General features: G+C 40.8%; 1 protein-coding gene across 4 annotated transcripts in view; it reads left to right on the top strand.

Moving 5' to 3' along the window:
- DCAF6 (DDB1 and CUL4 associated factor 6) overlaps positions 1–18,210 on the top strand; it is a 63,864-nt gene that overhangs the window by 6,535 nt on the left and 39,119 nt on the right. For 3 of the 4 annotated variants that reach the window (XM_066620577.1, XM_066620576.1, XM_066620574.1), the window contains exons 2-4: positions 12,993–13,054; positions 14,413–14,505; positions 17,828–18,013. In XM_066620577.1, the coding sequence (XP_066476674.1) occupies positions 12,993–13,054; positions 14,413–14,505; positions 17,828–18,013 (341 nt within the window). Of the gene's footprint in view, positions 1–10,978; positions 11,042–12,992; positions 13,055–14,412; positions 14,506–17,827; positions 18,014–18,210 lie in introns of those variants that run through there. The other variant, XM_066620578.1, reaches the window with a different exon arrangement.

Genomic DNA, 18,210 nt, shown 5'->3' with positions numbered 1-18,210 from the left:
CATTATCTCCAAATGCCAGATTCTTGGGAATAGAACACAATACAAGTATCTTGTTGTTTTGAGTGTTCCTTGAGGCATCTAGTAGGCCACTCTGAGATGCATATGTGAGATACCGGAAGGTATATACAGATTTATTGTATGTGTGAGATACACTGTAAGAAACAGGAAGCTGGACTAGATGAACCTTTGGGCTGATCCAGGAAGACTCTTCTAACTTTCTTACTTGCTGCATTTGTAATAGGCTATTCAAGCAACATTGTTTCAAGTTCCACCCTTCCCTGTGAACATTGGTTCTCTATGAGAAGTTCCAGGACAACTTTAGAGTCACTAGGAGATGAGAGCATGAGATTACTGAAGAACTGTAATGTTTTGTAATATATATTTGTAAATAAGCAGATAGGTAGAGAAGATGACAAGAATGCAGGCTCATAAACAGGCAGTGATAGTTGCCAATTAACCCTACCTGTGAAGTCTTAAGACGGTTTCTGCCAACCAGCTCCAAAAAATTAGAACTGCATTGTTTTTTTTGTGGCCAACTTCAAATGTCTTGTATAGTTGCTGAGGCATGCACATACACAGTTTGACCCAAAACTGGCTTTGGACCCCACCTTCACTGGTAGGCATGACTTGCTTTCTGTGTACATGGGGTAGCTGTGAACAATAACTCAGCTGTGTTAATAGTAACAGTGTGAACAATAATAACAGCTGTAAATAACACATTATTCATAATGAATAACCATTATGAAGATGAAGTTATGCTAGCTTTTTTGATAGAGCTATGTTTGCTTAAGACATCTTTAACCAGGGTATGGTTCAACTGTGAGGCCACCTGAAGTGTTCACATGGAGCTGCACCCTTGAAAGGGTGGGAAGTCTGCTGCCTTCTTCAGCCTGCTGCTCCATTGGGCGCTTCAGTTGTCTTACAGTTCGTTTCCTGCAAGTTGGAAGAGGATCACAGCAGCAGAAAAAAAAAGTTTTCATGCAGTGATAATGAGCTTGTGCTGACTGTGGGCAAAAGAGGGGCAGAGTGGGAAAGATGCATGCAGTGATCTGTAAGTGCAAGGAAATAACAGACCGGCTTAAAATCTCCTTTCTTTGCCTACTTGGTGCACCAAGTAGTTGGGGGAAAGTAATTTGGAGCTGGCCCACCCCTTCCCTGCACTTAGGAAATCATTGCATGTATCTTCCCCACTTTGCCCCTCCTCTGCAGTGAGTACAAGTTCATTCTGCCTGTTCATTTCAAACAGAAGTGCAAACCTAGAGGGTGCATGGCACATGCTTTGTAAGTAAAGAGAAGGGGGATGGAAACACACCTGCTAGTTTGCTGACCCACTCACAAGAGGAGGGAGTATGCACATGTGTGAGCAGAGGAGGCAGCGGGTGGTATATTCACATGACGTGGAGGCTTGTGTTGTCCCTGTCTGTGACGGTATTTATACAATGCAATAGCTTGTGTGGTGTTTACTGTGCAGTTAAGACTCAGGATCTCATGCTGTATTTGAGTTGAAATTGTCAAAACTAATATTTTGAACTCTGAAATCATGGAATAGTGAGCTAAAGTAGCACTGTTCTCGATTCTTCAGTGAGACAGAATTAGAGTTACTACTGCCTAATAGTATTAAAAAAGCAAAACTGATACCAAAGTAAAAAGTGTGTGTGTGTGTGTGTGTGTGTATGTATGTATGCATGTGTACATATAATTTACTTGAATTTACCTATTTAAATTGTGCAAATGCATGTATGGCATTTGCTTTTGGTAAAGTGGAAATTTTTAGTGATTCCACTCATATTTGCTTGATGTATCTTTATGTTCGGTTGTATCCTAAAGTTTCTTTCCTCCTGCAGTTGTGTGTGATAAAGAAAATATCATGATCAAAGTAATTAAAAGGGTATGTTCCGGAATGATCATTGACTTGTCTATCTTTTCACAGAGCAATCATAAAATTCTTCTAACGAAGCTAAAGCTTTTAGTTGTCTTGCCATAGATTTCATTATTAATGCAGTGACATTAGTTTGAAAGTAGCTCTCTAATGTAGTTTATAGGTCTTCTGAAAGTTCGTTGCTGAACATTTCATTTCTTTTAGTATGACACAACTGTTTGTTCAGCACACTTGGGATTCAGACTAGATTCACGTTAATATATTTTTGCTAGTCTCATATCTACTAATACTTTATTTGGGAGTTAGGGTATTGGTTTGAAGAAGGCATTGGGGTACTCCATTCAGTTTATGTACATAAACATGAGACTGTGTTGAAAAGGAATAAATTATATCAGTATCTTTGCCACATAGTTCTGTATATTTTACCCCAAACTGATTATTACCTGGGAGGTCCACTTATCTCTGAGGTTGATCAGAGGGCAGAGCAGTGCAGAGATCATTAGAGGGCTGTTAATTTCTATGGTAACCTCTCTAGGAAATTCCAACCAAAGTCAACCTTTTATTTTTCTCCAGAGAAAGTGCTCAACCTCTTTCCATTTTGTAAATGCTGCTGCAGCCTGGTTTTGCAAATGCTTGCATTTGGCAGAGGTCTGTTTCTTTAGACACCAGGATGTCACCCTCCTTTCCATTTGAAACAAAGTCCCAGGCTACAATTCAGTGCACCATTACTTAAGAATAACACCAATGGAAAGCAGTGGGTCTACTTCTAAGTAAAAAGTGTGGCAACTATATGTAGCTGCACTTGCTCATCTCTCTGCTGTGAATTGAATTGCACATTCCCAGTTATATGTTACAGGTTGTATGTCAGTGTTTCTCAAACTGTGGGTCGGGACCCACTAGGTGGGTTGTGAGCCAATTTCAGGTGGGTCTCCATTCATTTTAATGTTTTGTTTTTATTATATTAAACTTGATACTATCATGGTATGTGACTGAATTTGGGGAAATGTTACCGACCTGTACGTCTTACAAGCTACTATGTATATTCTTTTAACAATGACAGTAAATGGGACTTACTCCTGGGTAAGTGCAGGTAGAATTGCAGTTCCTGCTTGATGATGTCACTTCCGGTCATGACATCACTTCTGGTGGGTCCTGACAGATTCTCATTCTAGAAAGTGTGTCCCAGTGCTAAATGCGTGAGAACCACTGTTGTATGTTATATGCAGAGCTTCTGACTTAACATACAAGACACCTTAAAGAAGGATTTGATTCATGGTTCTCCTGCAGTGGTTCCCAACCCTTTTCACTTGCATATCCCTTGACAGCCTATTTCCATAGATTGTAGTATTATTGTTATTATTGTTATTGTTATTGTTATTATTATTATTAACAGTATTGTAAATTGTACCCTTCAAATTCGCAAAATGTTTGTAATTAATAATACAAACCCTCTTCTTCCCTATATGAAAACCCATACTTCATGTATTCATCACAGTATTTTCTCCTTTTTATCTGTTTGAAGAACAGAAGACTATGCCTTTGCACTGTTTTGCACCAGACGTGTCCTGAGAAATTCTGGGTTATTGATCACTTTCCATATTATGTTTCAACTTTTTCCTGTGCTTGTTTTCAATCACTGGTTCATACGTAAATTAATGACCAAAAACTAGCTATTGGTGGGGCTTTCACAACCAACTAGCTATCTCCCTTCCTTGCTGGCCCTGCAACGCATTGTGGAGCACTACCTGCCTTTTTCTGCCATTATTAAATTCTTTTTTTAAGTACCCTTAAAGGTCCTGTTGAGTGCCCCTGTGAGTACATGAATACCAGGTTGGGAACCACTGTTTTACTGGTATGTTGTTTACAGTGCACTTACTCTGATAGTGTTTACTAAAGGTGGTGAAGACCAGAATTTAAAAAAGAATAAAACTGTATCTTATGGTCCTTTACTATGATTTTAATGAATTAGAGACTGTACAGTTCTTGGGTAACAGTTACTGGTAGGTTATTTTTCAGGATCTGTCCTCATGTAAAATCAGACAAAACTATAGTCAGACACCCCTGTAAGTTCAACCCCTGACATATCTGAGGGTCATAGAAAATTCCATGATTTTTTTACTCAAAACCTACTCTCGACTTATCTATGAGATCGACCTATGGGTGGGCGTCTGCGGTATATTAATAATCTTAAACATCATCTTCACCCCAGAGCATGGTTTAAAGACACCTGATTCAGCAACCCTGCTGAAGGTAAGGAAGTCTTAGTCGGGTCTGTGCCTTAGTGGTAAACTGTGACTCTGATATGTGGTGCCTTGAGTTCCATCATGGTAGAAAGGCAATATATAAATGTAATAAATAGCATTGCTACAATATAGTAGACGATCCTGTGGATAAATGCAGATGGCATACCAGCTTGCAGTCATTACTAATGCTGAGGAGAATAGTGCCATACATGTTGCATCAAGTACATTTCTAGACTCTTATCAAATTTCAGGCATTGCTCTGCTGCTTTCATGGCTGAGGTAATCATTATACTGCATCTGCAATTATCTGAACTGTGCCATGCATCTGTGAATAAGATAATGTATTTGGCATTCATATCTAAACACCTTTTGACAGGATGGTAATGTGACTAAGGCCAGTGTATGAGTGATAAATCCTTTCTTAGTAGTATAATTTGACCTTTGTTACACAAAAGGGAGTAATAGGGAGAAAAGATGGGGCTGAAGGTGAAAAGAGTTATGGTGCTGCAAGATACATACAGATAATGATTCCTAAGCAAAGAATATAGAGAAGAGGGAAGTAGGTCTGTCTTCTCACTGAAGTAGTGAACATGTGTCAATGCTGTGCTAGTCCAGGTTGGGTTTCCTATGTTTAAATGACTGTGCCTTAGACTGTGCCTTAGAGCAGCTAGTCATGGAGCCCACCAGAGGACAGGTGACTCTGGATTTAATATTGTGCAGTACTCAGGACCTGGTTAGAGATATCAATGTTACGGAGCCGTTGGGGAACAGTGATCGTGCTGCGATCTGTTTCGACGTGCACGTCGGGGGAAGAATACCGGGCAAATCTCTCACAAAAACCCTTGACTTCCGACGGGCGGACTTCCCTCAAATGAGGAGGCTGGTTAGAAGGAGGTTGAAAGGAAAGGTAAAAAGAGTCCAATCTCTCCAGAGTGCATGGAGGCTGCTTAAAACAACAGTAATAGAAGCCCAGCAGAGGTGTATACCACAAAGAAAGAAGGGTTCCACTAAATCCAGGAGGGTGCCCGCATGGCCAATGAGCCAAGTTAGAGAGGCTGTAAAGGGCAAGGAAGCTTCCTTCCGTAAATGGAAGTCTTGCCCTAATGAGGAGAATAAAAAGGAACATAAACTGTGGCAAAAGAAATGTAAGAAGGTGATACGGGAGGCCAAGCGAGACTATGAGGAACGCATGGCCAGCAACATTAAGGGGAATAATAAAAGCTTCTTCAAATGTGTTAGAAACAGGAAACCTGCCAGAGAACCGGTTGGCCCTCTGGATGGTGAGGGAGGGAAAGGGGAGATAAAAGGAGACTTAGAGATGGCAGAAAAATTAAATGAGTTCTTTGCCTCTGTCTTCACGGCAGAAGACCTCAGGCAGATACTGCTGCCTGAATGGCCCCTCCTGACCAAGGAATTAAGTCAGATAGTGCTTAAAAGAGAAGATATTTCAGACCTCATTGATAAATTAAAGATCAATAAGTCACCGGGCCCTGGTGGCATCCACCCAAGACTTATTAAGGAATTGAAGAATGAAGTTGCTGATCTTTTGACTGAAATATGCGACTTGTCCCTCAAAACAGCCATGGTGCCAGAAGATTGGAGGACAGCAAATGTCACGCCTGTCTTTAAAAAGGGAAAGGGGGGACCTGGGAAACTATAGGCCACTCAGCGTAACATCTATACCGGGTAAGATGGTGAAATGTCTCATCAAAGATAGAATCTCAAAACACATAGACGAACAGGCCTTGCTGAGGGAGAATCAGCATGGCTTCTGTAAGGGTAAGTCTTGCCTCACGAACCTTATAGAATTCTTTGAAAAGGTCAACAGGCATGTGGATGCGGGAGAACCCGTAGACATTATATATCTGGACTTTTAGAAGGCGTTCCACACGGTCCCTCACCAAAGGCTATTAAAAAAACTCCACAGTCGGGAATTAGAGGACAGGTCCTCTCCTGGATTGAGAACTGGTTGGAGGCCAGGAAACAGAGAGTGGATGTCAATAAGCAGTTTTCACAATGGAGAGAAGTGAAAAGCGGTGTGCCCCAAGGATCTGTCCTGGGACCGGTGCTTTTCAACCTCTTCATAAATGACCTGGGGACAGGATGAGGTCTCTTGTTATCTGGTGTGCTCCCTGGGGCATTTGGTGGGCCGCTGTGAGATACAGGAAGCTGGACTAGATGGGCCTATGGCCTGATCCAGTGGGGCTGTTCTTATGTTTTTCCAATCCCAGCCAATCATAAGGTAAGAACCCCCTTGGGCTCCTCCTCCTGACCTCCCTCAGCCAATGGAAATACGAAAATGCCATCCTCAGTCCAAAGATCATCTGTTCCTTCCTTCCTATCAGAGTTGGGAAAACAAAGACCAGTCCCGCCTCCCCGGTCCTGCTCACATTAACCCTTTTCTGCCTCCCAGCTGGAACTTCCCTGCTGCTCACCCATCAGAATGCTGGCCCCACTAGGTTTTTCATGTGGTGAAGTAAGCATACCCCGACACAGGCAGACTCAAGTCTGCATGCGAGGGGATGAGTGCTGAGGCAGAGGCCCCTGACTTGAGTCCTTTTCAGAGTCTTCCACAAGGCAATGGAATTTGCTCAGCAGTGTGCAAGTTCTTTCTAGCCCAGGGGTGGGCAAACATTTTGGCAGGAGGGTCATGTCATCTCTGAATCAATTTACATTGCAAATTTGAATAAATTTACATAAATGAATACATTAGAGACGAAACTTGAATGAATTTTACTGAGCTTATTTATAATACACATGAGAAATAATACAAGCTTGTAGAACCACATGAGAGCTACAAACTGCCACACATCTCTTGCACACTGAAAACACGCAGACCAAGCCAGAACCACATGGAGACATAAGTTGTTCAGAGACAGTGGGCGGGTGTGTGTGTTAAAATACTGCCCAGGGAAAAGCAGAAAAAAATGGAGACTATAAAAAGGCCTTCTCTAGCTTGTATCTGGCAGTCATGATGGCAGTTGCAGGCCACTGCAGGCTCCAACCGTCTCCGATAGGTCAGAGGCTCACTGGAGATTGGGTGCTCTCAAGGGCTGTAAATGGCCCTTGGGCCGGGATTTGCCCACTCCTGTTCTAGACAACTGTGTTCTGGGCAACCCAAAAAAGGATCCAGATAGGAAAGCCATAGTGCACAATCACCCAATCAGTACACTGTTGCAGGCATACATACCCGTCCCCAAACATGAGCAGATTGCCCTACTGGTTTCACAGCACTTAAATTGTTCTAGTTTTCCCCTTGTGTCCCTTTCTTGAGGAATATCACATTCCACTGTGTCATCAGCAAGGACAAGAGTGAACACTTCCAGATGAGTTGTCTGTTTTAAGTAAAATATCCTTTTATAGAGTAACTTAACACACTAGATTTACTATGATACAAAAAGTGAAGATTATGACTTAAACAACAATATTAATTGTTCTATATCAACCTATTGGTAAGGATCGGTTCCAGCTATTTCTCATTTTCACCATAATCAGTTTATTTTTAGAGCAAATATTCATCATAAGTCCTAATTCAGATATCCATACTTTCTTCAATATGCAAATAGTTCTCTTTTGCATGGGGATCTCAAAGATAAGTGAATATATTTCAGTAAAGTGAGCTTAAACTTTCTACCCTCACATAACAGACTGAAAACACACCAATTCGTATGAGATTTGATATATTTGATTTGAGATTTGAGCCATTAATTATTTGATTTTTTCTGTAAACCGCTTTGTGAAATTTTTGTTGAAAAGTGATATATAAATACGTACTATTATTATTATTAATAAATTGTTCTAGTTTTCCCCTTGTGTCCTTGAGGAATATAACATTCCACTTGCTTTCACATTCCATCACATTCCACTTGGATTCCACATATTCAATAATAATAATAATAATAATACATCATTAGAAGTATTTATGCTGCTGGAACAAGATTTTCTATGGACACACAGACCCTTGTAATATAATATCAAACTGTAAGTCAAATAATCCTGCAGGTTGGACCTTCAGACTTTCTCATTAGAATCCACAAAATATTTACTTAATAAACTGAACAACATAAAAGAAATAGTTTCTGTAAACACAGGAATTGCTTAAATCAGACACATCTGTTCCTGTCATACCATTCCATTTTACTTTCGATGCACTGTTACCATCACTGACCAAACAGTTTCATTACCTGATTAACCATGAACACTTTATACTTGCCATAGGGAACATTTTGATCTCTGGGGATCCATCCTATCCATAATGGTGGGAAGTTTGTCTGCTGTGTTTTCCTAGCGAATTATTTAGTTGACCCAACTACATTATACATTGTAGACCACCTGCATCATATCTCATTTCTTCATTTGATACAATGCCACAAAGTGATTTTACACAAACTGTTCCATGTCTCTTTGGATTACTAGATAATTTTTCTTCACCATCTAGCACTGATGACTGATATGTAGCTGATATAATTCACAACAAACACGATGGCTGAGCTATAAAGGTCTTAGTTTTCATTGACAGTTCACTGAGTAATGAAATTATAATAGTATTGAATAGATTATATTCTATTCAAGCTGCTCATGCTGCCTTTTCTGAAGAACTCACCCCCAAAAATATTAGCCGAAACAGACTAAGCTTCTCAGTTTCTTCGCTACTGTACTGATTTTAACAGAACCTTCTAAGAAATAGTCAGTAGCATCCATTTTATTTTCAAGATACACATTGCCAGTCTAGTCATATAATTTTTTTTACTCTAGCTGTTGCACTTTTTTTCCAATTCCAGTGCCCCATTATTAAGTTAAATACAGTCACAGGCAAAAAAATAAACATGCTATTACAGTACTGGACCTCAACAAGTGGGAAACCCTGGCCTCTGAGCGGCCCTCTTGGAGGCAGGCTGTGCAGCATTGCCTTTCCCAGTTTGAAGAGACACTTTGCCAGCAGTCTGAGGCAAAGAGGTAAAGAAGGAAGGCCCATAGCCAGGGAGACAGACCAGGGACAGACTGCACTTGCTCCCGGTGTGGAAGGGATTGTCACTCCGGGATTGGCCTTTTCAGCCCCACTAGACGCTGTGCCAGAACCACCTTTCAGAGCGCGATACCATAGTCTTTCGAGACTGAAGGTTGCCAATACAATACAGTACTTTAATAGATTTTTACACTCTCTCTCCATAAAATGTCCGCTGGCTAGCTGCTCACTGTCAATGTTGACATTGTAAAACTCCCAGTTTGTTGTACTGAACAGTGATTCCAGAACTGTAGTACTTTCAGAAAAATTGTACCATCTTGTTTCACTGCTTTGCAAAATGGATCACTGAATAATGATATTTCTGTAATACAGACAATGTTGATTCATTCAGGCAGGTCAATCCCCATGTTTAACATACTGATGAAAACAAGGGGAATACCCCAAATAGAATTCAGACATAGTACCTAAGATATATTGGCCATTGTTTGGCAACCTTCAGTCTCGAAAGACTATGGTATAAGCCTACAGCACCTGGTACTCCCTGGTGGTCTCCCATCCAAGTACCAACCAGGCCTGACTCTGCTTAGTTTCCAAGATCAGACAAGATCAGGCATCTGCAGGGTAACAGTTGGCCATTATGAGACATTGAAAGGAAGAGGCGAGCTCTCAAGATGCAAAAAAAAAAAAAAACAAATTCTAAAAGATCTTTTAAATCGTAAGATAAATCACAATAAGTTTCATTTTGTCCATTTTAACTGTTGAGACACACTTCTTTCTCTCATTCCAGTGCAGAAAATAAAACCCTTTTCTGTAAACAGAGGCAATTTTGTTTGCAGAAATCTTGATATATTTATTACACCTTCAGGAATACCGCAGATCCTAAATGTGACCATGCTAAATATAACTTTCCTGTTTAGTAGCTGATAATGTTACAGGCACTTGAGCTACCAACCAAAGTAAACAATGATACAGCAACAAACCAAATGAAACTTTTAAAATGTAAACATACTTGAAAATAAAATTATTTTCACTATAAAGAGAAAAGTGCTTTTTGCCTAAAAAAAAGTTTGCCTTAAAAATGTTTTATAGGATTAAGGGATCTTGAAAACATGTATTTTATTTGAACATATAAAACATGATCAAAATAGCATATCGTTTCCAACACTAGCACAGTAATTTTCAACCTTTTCCTTCTCACGGCACACTGAGAAGGTGCTAAAATTGACAAGACACACCATTGGCAGCAGGGGCTCACAACCCCCAGTGGCCCTACTAACAAATGACCCTCCCCCAAACTCTCATGGTACACCTGCAGACTATCCATAGCACACCAGCGTGCCATGGCATAGTGGTTGAAAATGGCTGTTCAGCAGCTAGCCAAAACATAAGCAATCAAGCTTCCTGCAGTAGGTCATGGGCAAGCCTAAGAACCGAGTCCAAGTTCTGACTGAAGTGAAAAATTTGTGCTTGGATGTACTATCCTAAGACCGCATGGGTGCTTGCAAAACTAAGTAGTCTTCCATTTTAACACACACACACACACACACACAAACCCCTTCCACATTAAAAAATGTTCTGTGCTAGGCTCTTGCCTGACACTTCTACTTCTGAGAATTTACTTGTATGGAGGACCATTTAAGAACATAAGAACAGCCCCACTGGATCAGGCCATAGGCCCATCTAGTCCAGCTTCCTGTATCTCACAGCGGCCCACCAAATGCCCCAGGGAGCACACCAGATAACAAGAGATCTCATTCTGGTGCCCTCCCTTGCATCTGGCATTCTGACATAGCCCATTTCTAAAATCAGGAGGTTGTACATGCACATCATAGCTTGTAACCCGTAATGGATTTTTCTTCCAGAAACTTGTCCAATCCCCTTTTAAAGGCATCCAGGCCAGACGCCATCACCACATCCTGTGGCAAGAAGTTCCACAGACCAACCACACGCTGAGTAAAGAAATATTTTCTTTTGTCTGTTCTAACTTTCCCAACACTCAATTTTAGTGGATGTCCCCTGGTTCTGGTGTTACGTGAGAGTGTAAAGAGCATCTCCCTATCCACTCTGTCCATCCCCTGCATAATTTTGTATGTCTCAATCATGTCCGCCCTCAGGCGTCTCTTTTCCAGGCTGAAGAGGCCCAAACGCCGTAGCCTTTCCTCATAAGGAAGGTGCCCCAGCTCCGTAATCATCTTAGTCACTCTCTTTTGCACCTTTTCCATTTCCACTATGTCTTTTTTGAGATGCGGCAACTAGAACTGGACACAATACTCCAGGTGTGACCTTACCATAGATTTGTACAATGGCATTATATTAGCCGTTTTGTTCTCAATACCCTTCCTAATGATCCCAAGCATAGAATTGGCCTTCTTTACTGCTACCGCACATTGGGTCGACACTTTCATCGACCTGTCCACCACTACCCCAAGATCTCTCTCCTGATCTGTCACAGGCAGCTCAGAACCCATCAGCCTATATCTAAAGTTTTGATTTTTTGCCCCAATGTGCATGACTTTACACTTACTGACATTGAAGCGCATCTGCCATTTTGTTGCCCATTCTGCCAGTCTGGAGAGATCCTTCTGGAGCTCCTCACAATCACTTCTGGTCTTCACCACTCAGAAAAGTTTGGTGTCGTCTGCAAACTTAGCCACCTCACTGCTCAATCCTGTCTCCAGGTCATTTATGAAGAGGTTGAAAAGCACCAGTCCCAGGACAGATCCTTGGGGCACACCGCTTTTCACTTCTCTCCATTGTGAAAATTGCCCATTGACACCCACTCTCTGTTTCCTGGCCTTCAAGCAGTTCTCAATCCATGAGAGGACCTGTCCTCTAATTTCCTGACTGTGGAGTTTTTTCAGTAACCTTTGGTGAGGGACCGTGTCGAATGCCTTCTGAAAGTTCAGATATATATTGTCCATGGGTTCTCCCGCATCCACATGCCTGTTGACCTTTTCAAAGAATTCTATAAGGTTCGTGAGGCAAGACTTACCCTTACAGAAGCCATGCTGATTCTCCCTTAGCAAGGCCTGTTCATCTATGTGTTTTGAGATTCTATCTTTGATGAGGCATTCCACCATCTTACCCGGTATAGATGTTAGACTGAGCGGCCTATAGTTTCCCAGGTCCCCCCTCTTTCCCTTTGTAAAGACAGGCGTGACATTTGCTGTCCTCCAATCTTCTGGCACCGTGGCCGTTTTGAGGGACAAGTTGCATATCTTAGTCAAGAGATCTGCAACTTCAGTCTTCAATTCCTTAGTAAGTCTTGGGTGGATGCCATCAGGGCCCGGTGACTTATTGATCTTTAATTTATCAATGAGGTAAATTAAAGGGAGGCAGGGAAGGGAGGCAGAGAAGGCGGTTCATAGTGTTCACGCTTTCCACCGTGGCTGTCAGGGAGCGGGAACCTCATTGAATGATTGACTGCAGCGGGATACTTCTGAGTAGGGTTGGGTCACCCTGGTAAGCCTCCCAGCTGCGCGTGACCCTCCTCCCTCTTGCTGTTTCTGTCTCGGTTTTCTCGCAGTCCCACTCATTCCTCCTAATATCTGGGGAGTGTTGAAAGAAAACTCCAACACGCACACAGAGCCCGGCAGCAGCCTCATTTTCTCTGCAGTAGGCTTTTTAAAGGGGGGGCAACTCGATTCAAGTCGTTTAGAGTCATTAAGGGGTGATTCGGAGACTTGGAAAGTGCCCCTGTTAGGACTCTTTTTGAGTTGATTCACGGGGGATGGTGACATGGCAACTTGACTTGAGTTGAGCTGCGTTGGATTTTCCCATCTGTTTTAGATGCAATGCAATAAATGTTGTAGAAAGAAAGATTAGAGCAATGCATTCAAGATAAACAGTTAAAATGTAGTTTGTGCTGTAAGTACTAAAATGTGTTTGCTGATTTTGTTTGCAGGAAGAAGAGAATTTATCCAAAGATTAAAACTTGAAGCAACACTGAATGTGCATGATGGCTGTGTAAGTGACTACTTATGTGTATATGTGTAATTTGTTTTTAGAAACAGTGCTTAAACAAGATTAAATATTCTTGAGCTGTACTTTCCATGGCAAAATGAGTATGTTTTTGCAGTATACTTCGTGGTTTTATTTTATTGTAGCTGAACTAAAGATTCAGTGGCTTAAAATACAAGCAACTGAATCTTCAGTTCAGCAACAATAAAAATCAAAAAGTATACTGCAAACACATGCTCGTTTTGTCATGGATAAAATTACAATAAATGTGGTCACTTAAAATAGGTCTTTCTTCCACGAGATCAAGTTGCTTGTAAGTTTCATCTTAAAAGTACAGTATAGTAAAGCTGCAATACTACAGACACACCTGTGGGAGAAAGTTCTATTGAACTGAATGGGACCCACTTCTGATTAGACATGCCAAGGATTTAACTATAAGGGGTGGTAAAACTTTCAACTTTAGGGATCCTGGACATTTAACAATTGTATAGAGGTGGGAATTTCAGCAGGTGCAGCTTGCTATGTCGCAGATGACAAGCTGTACCTGCTGAAATTCTCTCTCCTACACAATTGTTAAAGGTCCTGGATCTCTAAAGTTGAAAGTTTGCCCACTCCTGCGTTATAAGATCGTGAATTAAAAATAATCCATGATCTTATAATACAATCCTAGGCATGTCTACTCGGAGGTAGGTCCCATTCAGTTCAATAGAATTTTTTCCCACCAGTGTGTCTGTAGGTTTGCAACTTTACTATACTGGTACTTTTAAGATGACCTTACAGGCAGCTTGATCATGTGGAAGAAAAACCTATTCTAAATGATCACATTTATAGTGAAAAAACGTCTGTTAAAAACCCTGACCGCTTATCTTCAAGGGTGTTTTAGAGCAGGAGTCTCCAAACATTTCAACAGGAGGGCCACATCATATACCTGACAAGGTGTTGAGGGCCAGAAAAATAAATAAATAACTTTACAATTTAAATTTAAATAAATAAATACATTAGAGAGAGAAGGGGGGGAGGAAAAGATCTCCTTGCAAACCAGTTCAAAGCACTTTCAAAGTAACGGAAGGAAAGGGGGGGAAGAAAATATATCTTTGCAAATGGGGGAGCTGATGGATCTCTGGGGCCAGGTGGACTGTCTCCACGGGCAAGATGTGGCCAGCGGGCTATACTTTGGAGACCCATGTTTTAAAATATCAGACCTGGTACAGGGGTTGCCACAAAGTCACTGTGTAGGATTCAATTCCAGATCCACACAATCTCATGCATAGGAACTTTGTGGCTGCTCAGTAGTTAGTGCACGTTATTATCTCTTAACATTTTTTCTTCTTAAAATTACTTTTTGTGTTAAATATTTGCCACAGGTGAATACAATTTGCTGGAATGATACTGGTGAATATATTTTATCTGGCTCCGATGATACAAATCTTGTAATTACTAATCCATATAGCAGAAAGGTAAGATGGTTTCCTTTCTTCTCACACATTATTGCATATGAAATTGCATGTATTGTAGTAAGGTTCTGCATGTATTATAGTAAGGGTTTCTTTTTCATGTGTGGCATCCATAGGGTTACCAGGTACAAAGTGGGACAGAGTGCCAGTACCTTTAACCATTGTATAGAAGAGGGAATTTTGGCATGTGCAGCTTTTTAAACCCTTCCATGTTGAGCTGTGCTGCCAAAATTCCCTCTTCTATATAATGGCTAATATGCACTCTGTCCCACTTAATATCTGGTAACCCTATGTATCCATGGATGTCTCTGTTACACTTTTAGTCTATTCTGCTATAACTAGAGGTATTTTTTGGTGTTATTTTTTCACAAATTTCAGTAAATAAAAAAATTAGAAAATGCAAAAAGTGGGTTGCCTTTATTTCAAGTTAACATTTCTTAAAATTTTACTTGTTGTGTTCAGATAGTGTATACATGCACTGGGAAGGTGATATACTGAAAGCAGGTGAAGACATTCAGGTGAAAGCATTCCAGAGTTCCTGGCAGGGTGTTTTAGGAAGCAAGGACGATGGCATTTAAAACAGCACAGGAAAAAATGCAGCTGCTTCAATGCAGAAGGGGGGGCATGCAAAATAGCGCAAAAAAACCCCCATGCAAAATCATACAAATGTAGAATATCCTTGCAGGGTCCAGGACAGTGGCATAGACCAATATTTACAGGAGGGAATCCATAGCATACATCAATAGGCAATTTTACTTGACCAGCCAAGAATTCTTTTAGCACAAAGTGGTAGGAACAACCTTTCATCACACAACCTCAGCTTGTGTGCTTGCGTGCAACACCCAGCACCTCATCTTCTTGCAGTTGGATGATGGGGCTATGAGAATAAGCCCCTAGGAGAGGAATGGTGCCTTCTGAAAGCCATGGTTTACTTGCTTGAGGTAGATATTGCTGAATGAAAGCTGAAGCCATCTAGCAGTGGAGACTTGTGAGCTGCCAATAAGATAAATGAACCCCTGATGCCTTGCTGAATTTTTCTGGCCTTCAGAGGCTCTGAAGAAGCATCTGTGACTCATTTGTAAAGGAACTAGGACCATGAGGCAATGCTGAGAGGGGTAAAATTGGGGTTATTTCGTTTTATTAGTAAAAATCATTTTATTTCGTGTTTTGATGCTAATTTTGCATTATAGTGTTACTTCAAATTTTAAAAAAATAACTAGCTGTAACACAGTAGTTGTAATCCTAAGGAACCTAGTGTTATAAAAACAATTTTTTAAATGGAAAGAAAAGGAGGTATGGGCACTGTTTCCTATAAGGGGTCCATGCTGGTGTGCGAACTCTTATGCTGCATGACATTGGGTCATGATGCCATCTTCAGATGACACTTGGTGATGATGGCCATGCGTCATTGCTGAGCTGCATGGAACAATGTTTATGTTGACCATTGACTTTCAGTTGACTGAGAATGTGCATGATGCCAGCCTTTGTCTTTATCTGTAAAAGCACTCAAGGGTTTATGGATTGTGGCCAATATTCCCAATCTCAGAAAGCACCTTCAGCTTTCTCCTTGAGGGAAGTGAACGTATGTGATTGTAAACGTGACAAATTATCCTTAACACATTTACTGAGGACTGAACCAAGAGGGCTTAGTCCCATGCGAGCAAGCAAGCAAGGGGTGGGAAGAGCAAGACTTGTTTGCCAAGCAGCATCACAGACTGGGTGGCATGGAGATTGCATCAGAGAGCCCGTGGCGAGGAAGAAGCTGGCCCTAGTGGGAGCCCTTCCTGTTTCCCTGTTCTGCCTGCAGCTGTTAAAGCTGATGGCAGCTCAAGTGCGCCAGTAGAGGTGGCTGGATCAAGAAAAACTGGCGTCACCTGCAATTTCTGCTGCCAGCTTCTTTCCTTTGCTCTTCCTGTTTCCAGCTCTGCTGTCACCCCAATTCTCCCACTTCTCTCTCTTGAGACAGTCAACAATAAACAAAAGAACTATCACATTATAACTGATACCAGTTTGCATGGTACAAATCATGTTCCCTAATCAGTCATCTTGTATCCATTTTGAATTATGAAAGCTTGTTCTGTAGGAGAAATGACTCAATCTGTCTTACGTGAGAGAGTTGTTGATTTCACAAAACACATATGGTTATTTGCTAAAGAGCACAAGCAGAAATGAGATTACGTTTTCAGCTGTTCCATATGTGGAAACACATATGAGGTCCTGATAATTTTCTGTATGACATCTTATGCAACCTACTGCACAAGTACCAAACAAAGTTAGGATTCAGTTCATATTTCTGTGTGTAAGACCTTCGCACTATCATTTCCAGGTGAACAAGCCTCCTTATATGAGTTGAATGAGAACTCAGGGTACAACCAATAAGGCCTACCAGGATGATATCTCATTATTCCTGGATGGCAAAAAAACCTAAAGCAAATCAATTTAAAACACAAAGTTCCTTTGCTCAGGTGATTGAAAAACAACCTTGTTGACCTTTTGAAATGCACACAGAGGCAGTCAGTCTCTCTCTAGTCACTTAGGTTTCCCTAGGAGGCAGCAATCCCTCCCTTCACCAGGAGCCCAGTGTTAATCACTGCCATTTAGCCTTCTTTCATGTGCTCAGGGGGAAGGGAGGAGTGAAGCCCAGAAAGAGAATGATTGATGGATTGTCACCAGGCTGCCATCTCTCTCATTAAGGAGGCTATTGTTAAACTACTTTTTCTTTTGTTTAAAGGGTACTTCTCATCAGCTTTAAGATAGAAAAATCTGTGGATAATTAGGTTATACTCGTAATCACTTGCATGACTGTCTCTCTACAACAGTAAAAAGCAGTTTTTTAAACTGTGATTTTAAAATTTAAAAATAATTTTAAAGCATTTTTTCAAGTCAGTGTGTAACAAGGTTGACCTGTACTTACAAATGAGTTTTACTAGTTCGATGCAAGATTCAAAAATCTGCTCTGAGGGTGCTTGTTGGAGTGATTCTAAACAAATATTCACATTTCAATTTGATCGACTTCAGATATAGTGAGTTTCTGAAGATAATGTGAAATACAAATTTTTTTATTTCACATTTTATACTGCCCTTTTCTTTCTTTTGTCTTCACAACAGCCCTGTTAGGTAGGTGTGGCTGAGTAACTAACCCAAGGTCACCCAGGAAGCTTCATGGCTGAGCAGCAGTTTGAACCTAGTCCAACTTCCGAACCATTACACCATTCTAGTTATTATGGTAGCCTGCTTCATGCTTTTTTGGAATAAGATGGAAGAGATGCATTTCCATTTTTAAACTATTATGAAAAATGTTGATCTCGTATCCCTTGTTTTCTAGGTTTTAACCACCATTCGCTCAGGACACAGGGCAAATATTTTTAGTGCAAAATTCTTACCGTGTACCAATGATAAACAGATTGTGTCCTGTTCTGGAGATGGGGTCATTTTTTATACTAATGTAGAGCAAGATGTTGAAACAAACAGACAGTGCCAATTTACATGCCACTATGGAACTACTTATGAGGTACAGCAACTTAATCTATATTCTGTTTTATTGTTATAAAGTTATGAATTACTTCAACTTTTGATAATTGTACAATCTAAAGATAAAGCAAATGAATCATCTTCTAGTCCAGATAAAATTATCTTTGTCTTCATTATTTAAGGAGACTGCATAAGTCTGATTTTGTAATTGCTTTAACTTTTCTATTTATATCTTGC

This window comes from Tiliqua scincoides, chromosome 3 (assembly GCF_035046505.1).
Source record: "Tiliqua scincoides isolate rTilSci1 chromosome 3, rTilSci1.hap2, whole genome shotgun sequence".
NCBI lineage: Eukaryota > Metazoa > Chordata > Lepidosauria > Squamata > Scincidae > Tiliqua > Tiliqua scincoides.
This window is presented reverse-complemented; position numbering and strand designations above follow the sequence as displayed.